Source organism: Peromyscus eremicus, chromosome 14 (assembly GCF_949786415.1).
Source record: "Peromyscus eremicus chromosome 14, PerEre_H2_v1, whole genome shotgun sequence".
Classification (NCBI taxonomy): domain Eukaryota; kingdom Metazoa; phylum Chordata; class Mammalia; order Rodentia; family Cricetidae; genus Peromyscus; species Peromyscus eremicus.
This window is the reverse complement of record NC_081430.1, coordinates 47,343,177-47,356,012: the sequence shown is the minus strand read 5'-3', so window position 1 is coordinate 47,356,012 and position 12,836 is coordinate 47,343,177. Positions and strand designations below refer to the sequence as shown.

The following is a 12,836-nucleotide window of genomic DNA, read 5'->3' as shown; positions in this document are numbered from 1 at the left end:
TATAGAAAAGCACCTGCCTGAGACACTAGTGAGAACCCAGGAGCCCTGTGCGCTCTGCAGCGGGTCGGGCTGGAATCCCCGAGGACCCACCACCACCTCTGGTTTCAGTTGTCTGCTTGAATTTAAATGAGGTAGTGAGGTACAGCTAATAAAAACCTTGGGTTCTAACAGTTTGTCCTGTGGTATCACCCTCAGTGTATGGGATACGTTATGCAAGGAGGGTCCTTGTGTCGTATGTGCTCAAAATGCCACTTCCAGAACAGTCAGCAGAGAGCATGGCTGTCTGGTCATCCTCCTCGCTTCTGAGATTCAATTCTGTCCAGCTCCTCCAGTCTCCTCTTGAAGAGTGGCAGTGTAGACTAGTTTCCTGTGCTGGTGTCTCCTGAACCGCCTGCCTAGTAGTAGCTCCTTGACAATCCTTGTGAGTCATCTTTAACTCCTGTGGAGAAAGCAGGTCACCATTACCCATCTCCAAAGACTTTATATAATCCCCGGTTGGAATGTTCCCAGAGTCGGAACTCTGGATAATAAACACAAACAGCAGAATGGACCAGGAGGAAAGGGGGATGCTGCCTGGGCTATATGTCAACCATGTCAGGCTCCACCAAAGAAGGACCACAGGAAACAGGCTGTGCCCCGCCATGCCAGCCCTTCCCCAGCCCGTTTCCAAGCAAGCAGGTGGAAGGGGTGCCTGGGGGGTGGGGGGTGATGACAGGAATGGCCTGCTGCTCAGCTTATGGCCTCTGATTGTGTTCGCCAGGGCTGCCCTCCAAAGGCAGAGCCGAGAGCTCCCCGCTGAGGTTAATTTTAGACTCAGGGAAGTGAGCTGCATCAGGAGGGAGGCCGGTGGAGTGCTGGGGGATGGCACAGTGTGTGGTAGAGTTTGTTTCTCACCTTTCCAAATGAAAATGAACTTCAGCCAGTAAAGCGCTCGCTGCACAAACATCAGGACCGGAGCTCCAGAAGAGTGTGTGTGTGTGTGTGTGTGTGTGTGTGTGTGTGTGTGTGTGTGTGTGTGTGTAGGGGTGAGACGTGCCTGTAATCCCAGTGCTAGGGAGGCAGGGATAGATGAATCCTAGCTCAACGGCCACAACAGTCTAGCTGATGCATCCAGAGTCAACCTTGGGCCGTCCCAAGAGTCTGTGTATGCATGCGCATGCTCACTTCATGCCTACAGAGACACAAACACCTCCTCAGGTTACACTGTCACTCAAGGCCCAGGCATCTACACTGAGCCATGCTGCATGGTTGTCCCTGTTCAGGTGTGAGTGTCACAGTCTGATTTCCAGAGGCTTGGAGACGGTCTGTGACCTAAGAGAGAACACAGTAAAGTGCTGGGGAATCTGGTGCTGAAGCCTGGGGCACTGGCCTCAGCAACCTGGGAGGAAAGATGTGTACCTGGTCTACAGGAAGAGATGGTGCTGGAGGCTTGGACCTCTCCTAGGGGAGCAGCACAGAGTTCGAAGTCGGCTTCCAACGTGGGTTTTCTCAGGTATCTGACCGAGTTGCCGCCTAACTGCATCTCAGAGCATGAGGTGAGGCGGATGGGCTGTGTTGGTCTCTGAGTGTGTGGATGTTTTCAGGAGGTGGAGAGATGGGAAAAGAGGTGCTGATTTTAGACCAGGGACACGAGAATGAGCTCATATTCCTGCCTAGTGTTCAGTGAAAAGGGAGTGGTGATGGCTGTCGAAGCCTTTTTCCACAGAGCCATTGTGTATCGGCTGGGCCACAGTTTCCAGAAACGTTCCTGACCCTTGGGGGTGGGGACAGAAAAGGGAAGAGGTGGAGGACACAGTGAAGTGTCACAGCTAGCTTTTGGCAGCCAGTGAGCGAGCTCATCATCCACGCTCACCGTCTCAGCCTGCAGTGTGCTGCCAATGAGGAGGACCAGGACATGGCAGGACTTGTAGGCGGCACTCAGCAGCTCACTTGAGGAGAAGCTCCGGGCTCAGAGGATGAGCCAGCTTACGCTCCCAAGCAGTCTCATAGGCTCAGTTACTGCTGCCGGGTCGCTTTGAAGTGTGACCGGTTCATCGATTGGGAAGATGTTTGGATGGGTGAATGCAAGGTTAGGGCTAGCTACCAAAGACATAGTAGACTGAAAAGAATTGAGTTTCCCTCATTAAACCTTGTGCCTTATAGATAATTCATCAGAGGTTTCTGGAGAGGTGATGTGGGATGGTCAAAGGCTACTGATGACAGAGATGATATTAATAAGCATACGTTGCCAGACACTAGGCTAAACAGGTTTCATAGCTCACCTTAGTTAATCCTCAGAGCAACCCTATAATGTGTGTGCATGCCGCAGAACTATGGTGGGATAACCAGTGTTTCTGAGGCCATGGTCCGAGCCCTGCTTGGCCCCTGCATAGTGGGTAGGGAGCATCTTCAGTGCCTAACCTCCCATAGGTGCTTGCTGGAGGCTGGTTTGCCCTTCCTGTTTGCCCTTGCCGTCGGGGTGTTCTAGTACACGAAGGTTCTGGGTGTTTCGGCAGAGGACTGTACACATGGACCACTGGCTGGATGTCCTCCCCATTGGCAGGTGACTCGTGATCACACCAGTGTTAACTCTGCTCTGGGACTTCCGTTGCCCCACTTCCCTTCCAGGGCTGCAGGGGTGATGCTGACATTGTGCACCCAGGAACAGAAGTATCACAAGAGCCCCAGTTGCCGTTCTAGCCACTCCGTCACCGGGAAGATGGCTGAGGTCTTCTTTCTCAGTCTGGCTTTCATCTTGTTCCCTTTTAGGAGTTTTCAGCTCAAGAGTGCCTCAGGATTCTTCTGTGGAAGGCTGTCATGTTGGCACTGATGATAATGATAACTGTCATGCATTTCCTAAATATGAGTGCTTTTCCCTTAAAGACCACTTTGGTGGCGGGGGGGGGGTTGGGGTGAGAAGCAGGGGTCCCTGGCTTTCTTAGGGAGTTGACATGGCTTGCTTAGGAGACAACGTAATTAACTGGCAGAGATGGGGATGGGCCTGGCAATTCCCAGCCACCTCCTCGCAGGCCACTTTCCTGCTCCAGATTGCTGCGCTGGGTAAAGTCCCAGTGTGCCTGTATTAATTAGTTGCTTCTCTGTTGCTGTAATAAAAACACCATGACCAAAGGCAAGTGAAGGAAGAGAGAGTTTATTTTGGCTTATGGTTCCAGAGGGATGAGTCCATCATGGCGGGACAGGCATGGCAGCAGGAGGCTGAGAGTTCACATCTTCTATCACAAGCACAAAGCAGAGAACAGACTGGAAATAGACCGAGGCTTTATACTCTCAGCACCCACCCTCGGGGACGTATTTCCTCCAGCAAGTCCACACCCTCTTATTCTCCACAAACATCGCCACCACCTGGGAGTCAGTGTTCAAGTGTTTGAGCCTCTGGAGGGCATCGCTTAATCAGACCACCACAGTGGGATTAATTGCTGTAGCAAAAACCCATCTTCCTTCCCTGGTGCACATTGTGCACATCACTTCTGAGTAGTTAGGCATGCTGCTTTTCCAACTTTGAGGTCCAGTGTAGCTGGCACCTCCTATAGCAAGTCCTCCGAACTTATGGTGGCATCAGTATCTCTATGCTACGTGGCTATAGCTCCCCACCTTAGTACTTACCCTAGTGTGTCTTCATACCCCCCGCAATTGTCTCTCTCCCATTTAACTATAGTATGAGATCTTCAGTGACGCATGCACGGTGTCAGGATTAAGCTTACCCAATGGCTACATGACCTAGGGTGTACTGTCAGAAATCCTTGACAACCTCTAGACAGCTGACAAAAGCCCATACTCTAGGCTGCTGCAGCGAGCAGCAGATCTGAATTCTCCTGATCTTGTCTCTTCCCCTTGTGAACTGTAGATCTGCTTATCATTAATCTTCACGTGTGGTATAAGGTAAGGGTCAAGGTTTGCTTTATCCCAAGGGGGTCTCTGTGCTGTGATACTCTGCTTTCTGTCACTGTGTTTTCTTGACATCTACCTCTGTCAGAGCTCAGTTGACTGTGTTAAGTGTGCATCTGTTTTCTGGTTTCCATTTTGTTCTAGTAATTCTAATGTCAATACTTAGCTCAGCTTCACACTGCCTTAATCATGCAGTTTTATACAGAGTCTTGACATTGGATAATATAAACCAGGTAATAAAGCTTTCGGACACATAGAGTAACCAGCTGGTTATTGGAATAGTTCCCATGCTCATAAGGAACTTGGTTCTTCTCCTGCCTCGCACAACCTCGACCATCCTCTGAAGTCAGGCTGCTAATTGGGAATGGGCAGAGTTTCTTGTCCGGCTGTGCCTCCTCACATGATTAGTTACAGTAAGAGACTGGGGACATTTCTGAACACCGGATACGCTGTAGTACTGACTTAGGCAAGAGCAGCAATCTCACCCTGCATCTGCCTTTTGTAAGACCTTCTCTCAAGAACCTCATGCAAACCTAGAAGAGAAGTGTCAAAAATCATTAGCAAGAATTACAGACACCCAAGAAATGGACAGTCTATAAAAGTAGTCTAAGCCAGGCAGTGATAGCGCATACCTTTAATGCCAGTACTCAGGAGGCAGAGGCAGGTGGATCTCTGTTGGTTCGAGGCCAGCCTGGTCTACAAAGTGAGTTCCAGGACAGACTCCAAAGTTACCATGGAGAAACAAAAAAAAAAAAAAGTAGTCTAAATTCAGGAAGGCGTGAAGGCTCAGCCAGTAAAGATGTTTGCTGTGCCAGCCTGGCAAGCTGAGTTTGATCCCCAGAACCCACATAAAAGTGGAAGGAGAGAACGGACTCCACACACTTCCACACTTGTCATGGCATGTACACTTCCGTGCACACATCGTGCACACATCGTGCACACACACATAATAAATACTTTTTAAGAATTATTTCATATTCAAAAGTGGACGTTTACCATACACCAAGGACTTTCCAACCCCCCCTCCCAAATCACCGTGTAGCCAAGGATACCTGTACTGACTTCTCACCTTCCTGCCTGCACCTCCTGTGTACTGGGGTTACAGGTGTGCATCACCATCGCTGGTTTTGGGTGCTGGGGATCAAGCTCGGAGCTTTGTGTATGGTAGGCAAGCATTCTACCAACTGAACAACAGTCTCAGTCCTGAAAATATATTCTTAGAAACTTAAAAATTATGAAACATGTATGTGTTGGTAATTTGTCTCATAAAAATATTGTTTGCAAATAACATAGGTTTTAAATTTCGACGTCTAGACTGGCTTTCTTTTTTAAATGTATAATTTTCTAGTATTTCATTGCTGCTTGTTTGAAAGGGCACTATTTACCACCTCTCTTTAGTATGGGACTGTGCCAGGATTGCAGGAAGCAGAAGAGGCCTAGAATGTTCTTTAGAGAGCAGAATAAACATTCGGGGATTTCCACGGTATCACACAAGAACTAAGGTAGGAGCCTACACACTCTGTTTGCAAAGCTCACCTGGTCCCACAGACATGAAGTGGGTGTCTGGAGATGCGGCAGGAGCTAGAGGCTTACCCTGTGCTAGTTGAAGCTACTGTTGAGGAGATGTGAATAAAGGTCAGATATACAGGACTCCCTGTTAGGTAAATCCTTGGGGACGTCGGGAGGGGTGGCGTGGCACACGAGGACTCATGGTTGCTAGTGGAAAGTTGTTAAGGGCACCCCCAGGGATCGGTGTGTGTAGAAGAAAGCAGAGGGGTCGGGGACCCTAGGAATGTTAGAGAGGGTTGTGGGGGAAGACAGACAGGCCGCCCCTGAAGTCAGTCTGTGAGAGTGTGGGAGCCAGGGCTCAGGTCAGCCCATCCCTCCAGGCAGCCTTATGGAAAGGCAAAGATCCCTGTGTGAGCATGGGGTGCAGAGGGGCTGAGGACTTGTGGAGAAGGATTTGACTGTGATTTTTAGCTGCATTTTGTTTGTCTGTTCACTTGTTCTGGATGAAGGACAAATAAGTAGATATTCTCAGCCTTTGACCATAGCAGACGTGAGAAGTGTGAGGCGATGTGATTGTTGGGTCATCTGCAGTCCCGCTACTGTCTCGGGACGTTAAACGTTCTTAGGAAAAGACCAGAGATGAGAGATTTTACCAACAGGTGTAGGAGATGTTGTTTTGTTCTCTTTTGGGGTGTGTGTGTGTGTGTGTATTGCACACAGGTGACTATTTGGCAGGTGTGCCTGTGAACCTTCTGTAGAAGCCAGAGCGGCCCATTGGGTGTCTTTTTCTGTCGCTGTCTACCTTACTGCCTTGAGAAAGGGTCTCTTGCCTAACCAGAAGTTCACTGTTTGGGCCAGCCTGGTGGCCAGTGAGTTCTCAGCTCTCTAGTGCTGGGGTTAGAGGCATGCCCAGCTCTTTGCCAGCAGCTAGGAATTTATACTGTGGTCTCCTTGCTCACAGAGCAAGCACTCTTAACCACTGAGCGTTCTTTTCCCAAACCAAAGGCCTATTTTGTTGTTTTGTTTTGTTTTGTTTTTTTAACTCATGTTTGATTGATTCTTTTTTTTAACAAAAGCATCAATAATTTGTAAGCTGCTGATGACTCTGTTTACACATTCTCTTTCTGTGTGTGTGTGTGTGTGTGTGTGTGTGTGTGTGTGTGTGTACAAATGCTCTGTTCCCCCACCTTTTCTCTCTCTTCACATTGCTAGCTTCTTCCCAGTTGAATTCACCTGTGACATCTCTTTCTTTTTGCTTTTTTAGTTTCTCCAGGAGTGATACAAAATGGAGCAAGGGTTCTGAGCCGCGGGCTGTTTCCCGGCGTCCGCCCATTGCCGATCACTCCCATTGGGATGACTGCGGCCATAAGGTAAGGGAAGAGCTTGCTGGGTGGAACCTGCCTGAGACGTGAGAAAAGCATCCCTCTATCCCCTGGGGCCCTCAGAAGGCGGAGAGGACCTGGTTTGGATGTTCCACAAAGTCAAAGGAACTGGGAACACACCCAGTCCAAATGCCATCCTCTCCTTGGGCGGTCAGGTTCTCCTGACTCTTTTACAGGAAGGTGGGATATAAACTAGGGTTTTCTTAAAGTAACGGGGCAAAAGAGGCTGGAAGGTGAGGGTGAGTAATTGTTGGTTAGGTTTTAGACTTCCCTGCTTGTGATGCTGGGATGGTGTCTCATCTCTCTGGACCTGCCCAAGTTCCCTCATCTGTGACTCTCCATGAAGTGGGTGCAGTGAAACACGCAGAATTGCGTGTAAAATGTGATTTGGTGAGGGGGTCTATGATAGCAGGGTTGTCGTTTCTCTGCCACTGAGAGCTGGGTCAGAGGAGACTAAATGGGCTCTTCTTTGGGTGGTTTCTTTCTCCCATCCTCCTTCTCACCTCCATCACCAGCCCCAGGGTCGGGTTCACCTCTGACAGGATTCTCACATGCAGTGTGACAGCCTTCCATTTCTCTTGCCCATCTATCAATTACTGCCTTACTAGTTTCCTAAAATGTGACTCTTGGGCCACCAGGTCTTTCTGTGACTCTCTCCACATCACCCTGACATACCCCACCCCCTTTTCTCCTTCACGAAAATATGTTCAATGGTGTCTTTTTTTTTTCCTATTGCTGTAATAAAATACTCAACAAAAGCAACTAAAAGAAGAAAGGCTGGCAGTAAAGGGGTGTTGTCCATCACGGCAGGGAATCTTGAAGCAACTGGTCACGTCACAGGATGCAGAGAGGGAGGGATGCAAGCTCATGGTCAGCTCACATTCTCTATTTCACAGCCCAACACCCTCCATCCAAAGAATGGTACCGCCCACCGTGGATGGGTCTTTCCCCCTCTAGGAATCAAGATATTCCCCATAGGCATGCAAAAAGGCCTGTGTCACGGGTGTTCTGGGTTCTGTCAGGTTGACAGGTAACAGTGACCATCCCAGGCAGATGCGTCCCGGACTTGTACATCTTACTCTTGCAGTGTCTGTCCTCTGAAGACTTCCCTCAGTGTTCATAGGATTCCTTCAGCTTTTCTAAAAGTGGCCAACCCCATGAGCCTTCACGGTGGCCCTCTTGGTGTGCAGCCCTGGGTGTTAGTGTTTTCCCTGGGTCCCCCTTTCTCTTCTCGGTGGCTTGCTAGCCGATGGTAGGATTAGGTCTTTCTCAGCTCACCAATCAGGTTCTACACAGGGCAGAGCAAGCTGCTTGCTTGCTAAAGATCTGCCCCTCAGCTGCACCCCACACACACACACACACTGGGGTCATGGATGTTGTTGTCATAACATACCATGACCGAAGGTAACCCAGGGAAGAAAGGTTTTATTTTGTTGTAGTTCTAGAGAGGATACAGTATGTCTATCGTGGTGGGGAAGCATGGCAGTGGGAGCTGACTGGTTATCATCACATCATCATCATCATCATCACACACACACACACACACACACACACACACACACACACAGTGGGGGGTGTATTAGCAGAATATTTTCCAAATGCTATCCTGTACCTGCCTGACCTCCTCTGTTTTCCAAAAGAGGTTTGTTTGTTTGTTTGTTTGTTTGTTTGTTTGTTTGTTTTGAGGGGTGCTCTGTAAGCCTGGGGACGTTTGCTTGTGTTGTCTGCCCTCTTTAGAGGGCAGCCATGGACACCCAGCTGCGAAGGCATGTGCAGACTGCATTGCCCGAGCGAGACCCAGTGAGATGTGATTGGGAGGGAAATCTCACCCTGTCTGCTCACTCTCTTCATTGTAAATTTTAAGTGTGGCCGCCTGCCACTTGAACCTAAATTCAGCCGCAATTGAGAAATAAACAGTCCGGTGAAGAACAGAACCCTGAATGTCCCCTGCCCATCCACAGGACAGCATCCTGCGGGTGTGCCGGTGTTTGCATTTAGTGCCCACTACAGGCCGATGTCTGTATCTCCTTTGTGTGATGGGTTTCCTGTGTAATTCTAATCACTTCCCAACTTAAGTGAAAATATTTGTCTTTCACGGATTTTTTTTCTCCCCCTCTACTGAGTGGCAAAGGCCATGTTTGTTTGTCTTGAGTCTGAAACTGTTATTGACATGGATGAAGTGTTACTTTTATTAGCCGATCATTACACAGCTTGTATTTGCTGGGTTCCTTTGCATAGAATTATGATGCAGAATCTCCTCGCAAGAGCACCTGTCAATAGTGTAATTGACTCGACCGTGTTGACTTTTTACTCAATAACCTCCAAGATTGGCCCATCCTTAGACATTGGAAACCTGCTTATCTTTAAATTTGCTGGGGCGTAGAGTGCTCAGGATGCATCGTCCTCGTGGTTACTTGCTCATAGGGCTCAGTGCATAATGCTTGCTTCTGCTACTGCATTCCCAGGGGAAATCCCCTGCAGAGGTTCCTTTGAATGGATGGAGCTGGGAATGTATGTCAATGGAAGAGTGCGTGCCTGAAGGCTTGAGGCCCTATGGCCAATTCCTAATACGACTCTGTATGAGAGAGAGATTCCATCAAATGGAACATGATCACAGACCTGGGAGAAGAGAGAGAGGATGGTCCAGAGTTCATCCCTGCCAGTCATGCTGTGTGCTGCCTCCTGGGTAGGGAGGTTACAGCTCTAGGATCTGAAACATCTTCATTTTAATTTCAAGGTTCTTTTTTTAAAAGAATTTTTTAAATTTTTACTCCGTGTGTGTGTGTGTGTGTGTGTGTGTGTGTGTGTGTGTGTGTGTGTTTTACCTCCATATATTGCCCACTGGAGGCTAAAAGAGGGTGTCATCTCCTGGAACTGGATTTAAGAACAGCTGTGAGCCACCACATTGGTACTAAGAACTGAGCTGTGGTCCTCTGAAAGAACAGCCAGTGCTCTTAACCACTGAAACCATCTCTCCATTCCCAAATTTTTTTTTTTTTTTTTTTAAATATTTGCGTATCTGGGGTTGGGGAGCAGAGAGGTCAGAGGACAGTGTGCAGGAGTCAGTTTTCTCTTCCCACCACGTGAGTCCCGGTGATTGAACTCAATTTGTCAGGCTCAGCAGCAAGTGCCTTTCCCCGCTAAGCCATCTCACTGGCCCCTCAGGGCTAGTTTTGATTCCCCATATGTCCACTCCGGTGGAAAAGAACTCAATGCCCCAGTTTTCACAGAGGATCAAGGGAGCAGGTATGAGGTAAGTCCTTGTTAGGGTGATAGTGCCCAGAAGCTGTGCTCAGGAGACAGTCTCCTGGGCCCCCCCTGCTCTGTGGCTCAGTGGTTCTGACCATGGCATATGGGCATCTCATGCAGAAACCTGTAGCTGCCCCATGGATTATTATGCGACCTTTGCTGCAGGGCAAACTGGTAGTGAGGCCACTGGCTCTAAGTCTCGCCCTCAGCACACGATAAAACTGAAGAAGTGCCCTGTAATTCCTTCCCCCCCCCCCCCCCCATGAGGCTGCTTGATTTTATTTGGGTCTCTAAGAACCTTACTTGCAAACATTTCCCACGGAACAGGAAACAAGTCAGCCAATCGCTACGTCCACACCACCAGCTCTTAAGTCCAGATCACCAGGAGAACCCCTCATGTTGTCCTCGCTCTGCTCCTGGTCACCTGGAGAAGATGTGCCGAGGGCATAGCATTGACGGGGTTGTGTCCTGGTGATGGAAGCAGAGGGACACGTGCCACCATCTCTTCACACCTTGTGGTGTGGTGTGGTGTGTTTTGAAGACCAAGCAGCTGTTGTCTTTTGTCTCGGAAACTGTGACCTTCAAAGGCAGCTTCAGAACGTGGTATTAAATTATGTTTTGAGGCAGGAGGAGAGAAGCTAGTAAAGGGTGAGGTGGAGAAAGGGTCTAAAGAACGCCATCAGAGAGCCGAGCGGTGGTGGCGCACGCCTTTAATCCCAGCACTCGGGAGGCAGAGCCAGGAGGATCTCTGTGAGTTCGAGGCCAGCCTGGGCTACCAAGTGAGTTCTAGGAGAGGCGCAAAGCTACACAGAGAAACCCTGTCTCGAAAAACCAAAAAAAAAAAAAAAAAAAAAAAAAGAATGCCCATGTCCCTCCTGGGCCTCATGTCTCAGCAAGAGTCTTTGCTCTTCCCCGGTCTAGGACAGTGAAAGTCCATCCGCACTGAGGAGCCCTCCTTGTATCTCCACTCCTTGGCATTGCTAAAATGCCTTTGAAAGTCTGGTGGCTCCTTTTTTCCTCTCCTGTATCTGAAAGCCTTCAGCTCTTGAAGATTCCTGATAGGCCCGACTGTGGGAGCATGTTGGGACCTTCCTGTTTGTGTTCTGTGAGCTCATGCAGGAGGATCATGTTTGTGATTGTGCTTCCCCTTGGATAGCACCAGAAGACAGAGCTGCTGGAGTTGTTGACCCCAGGAAGGGGCAGCCTCTCAGATAGGACTCCGGGGCTAAAAAGGGGTCTTGAACTTTATTTCACAGATGAGGTTCAGGTAGAATTAGGCTGAATTCTGTAAGAATGTAGACAAGAACTATGAACCTAGAGTTCTGACCCTCTTCGGGAGAATTTGACACCTGGTAAGATGTAGTTCTCTGGTTAGCTTTTATGAAGTGGCCTGCCTTTCCTTAAATCCTTCCTCTGTCTTGTCTGTCTGTCTCTTAATTTTTATGTTTTGTGTATAAGTGTTTTGTCTGATTGTATGTCTGTGCATCACATGTGTGCAGTGCCCGCAGCCAGGAAAGGACGTCATATCTCCTGGAACTAGAATTAGAAATGGTTGTGAACTATCATGTCGGTGCCGGGAATTGAACCCGGGTGTTCAGGAAAAACAGCCATTACTCTTAACCACTGATATGTCTCTGTAGCCCCTCCTTCATTCTCTACTCTGGGAGCTATTTTTTAATAAGACTTTTATGCAGTTTTTGATTCATATACAAGAATATATGAAACATTTGGCAGTTGTTAGACATATGATATAGTGTTTATGAACCCACCACCCAACTTAAACTGCTTTGTCCTCTGTGTTAGGTAATGACAATCCCACCCACCCCCTTTTTTGCATTCAAAAGCTTTTGATATACGTAAACAACATATTGTTCAGTTTTACATGCTCTGGAAGGCTTTTTTTTGCTAGCTGGAGCAAGGTGTCTTCTTCATCGAGGTTTATTTGCTTCATGTACTTATAACTGAGTCATTTATACTGCTATATATAGTGCTCCATTGTGTGATTATCCCACATTTTGTAAAGATTTATGTATGTATGTATGTACTATTCTGTCTGCATGCATGCCTGCCTGCCTTTATGCCAAAAGAGGGCATCAGATCTTATTACAGATGGTTGTAAGCTGCCATGTGGTTGCTGGGAGTTGAACTCAGGACCTCTGGAAGAACAGCCAATGCTCTTACCTCTGAGCCATCTCTCCATCCCATCCCACATTTTTAACAAGGCATTTGGATCATTTATAGTCATCTCACCAGCCCTTGATACTAAATTTTTTGAAAGAGTTGGGTATGGTGGCACTCACCTTTAACACCAGCACTCTGTAGGCAGAGACAGAAAGGCAAGCCTGGTCTACATAGTGAGATTTTAAAAAAAAAGAAAGAAAGAAAGAAAAAAAAGAAAATCAAGTATATGTTATCATAATAACAAATTTCTACCCAATCCTACCTTGCTATATTTTATTGTTACTGATCATTGAATTCTATTTTTTTTAAAAGAAAAAGATTATATCACCTTAAACTCACTAAAGTTTTTTTCTAAATTTTTCTTTACTGTGGTGAATTGTATAATAAATTTGCCAGTTCTGAACAACACTTTCTCAACGCTTATTACGTTTGACACATTGTGTTTTTATTGCTGGAGTTGATGAGCCGGGATCTTAGATACGGGCTTTGTTTATACAGCCTGTATCTAGTGCTGTCCTTATCTAGTTTTGGTGTCAAGATTATGTTAGCCTTGTAAATTAATTGAGTATTCATTCTCATTAATCACTTTTCTTCGCATCCTTTCCTATATGAAATCTAATGTCTTTATTT

General features: G+C 47.6%; 1 protein-coding gene across 3 annotated transcripts in view; it reads left to right on the top strand.

Moving 5' to 3' along the window:
• Foxn3 (forkhead box N3) overlaps positions 1-12,836 on the top strand; it is a 273,922-nt gene that overhangs the window by 250,996 nt on the left and 10,090 nt on the right. For all 3 annotated transcript variants that reach the window (XM_059279027.1, XM_059279025.1, XM_059279028.1), the window contains one exon: positions 6,659-6,764. In XM_059279027.1, coding sequence (XP_059135010.1) covers positions 6,659-6,764 — 106 coding nt within the window. The remainder of the gene's footprint in view (positions 1-6,658; positions 6,765-12,836) is intronic.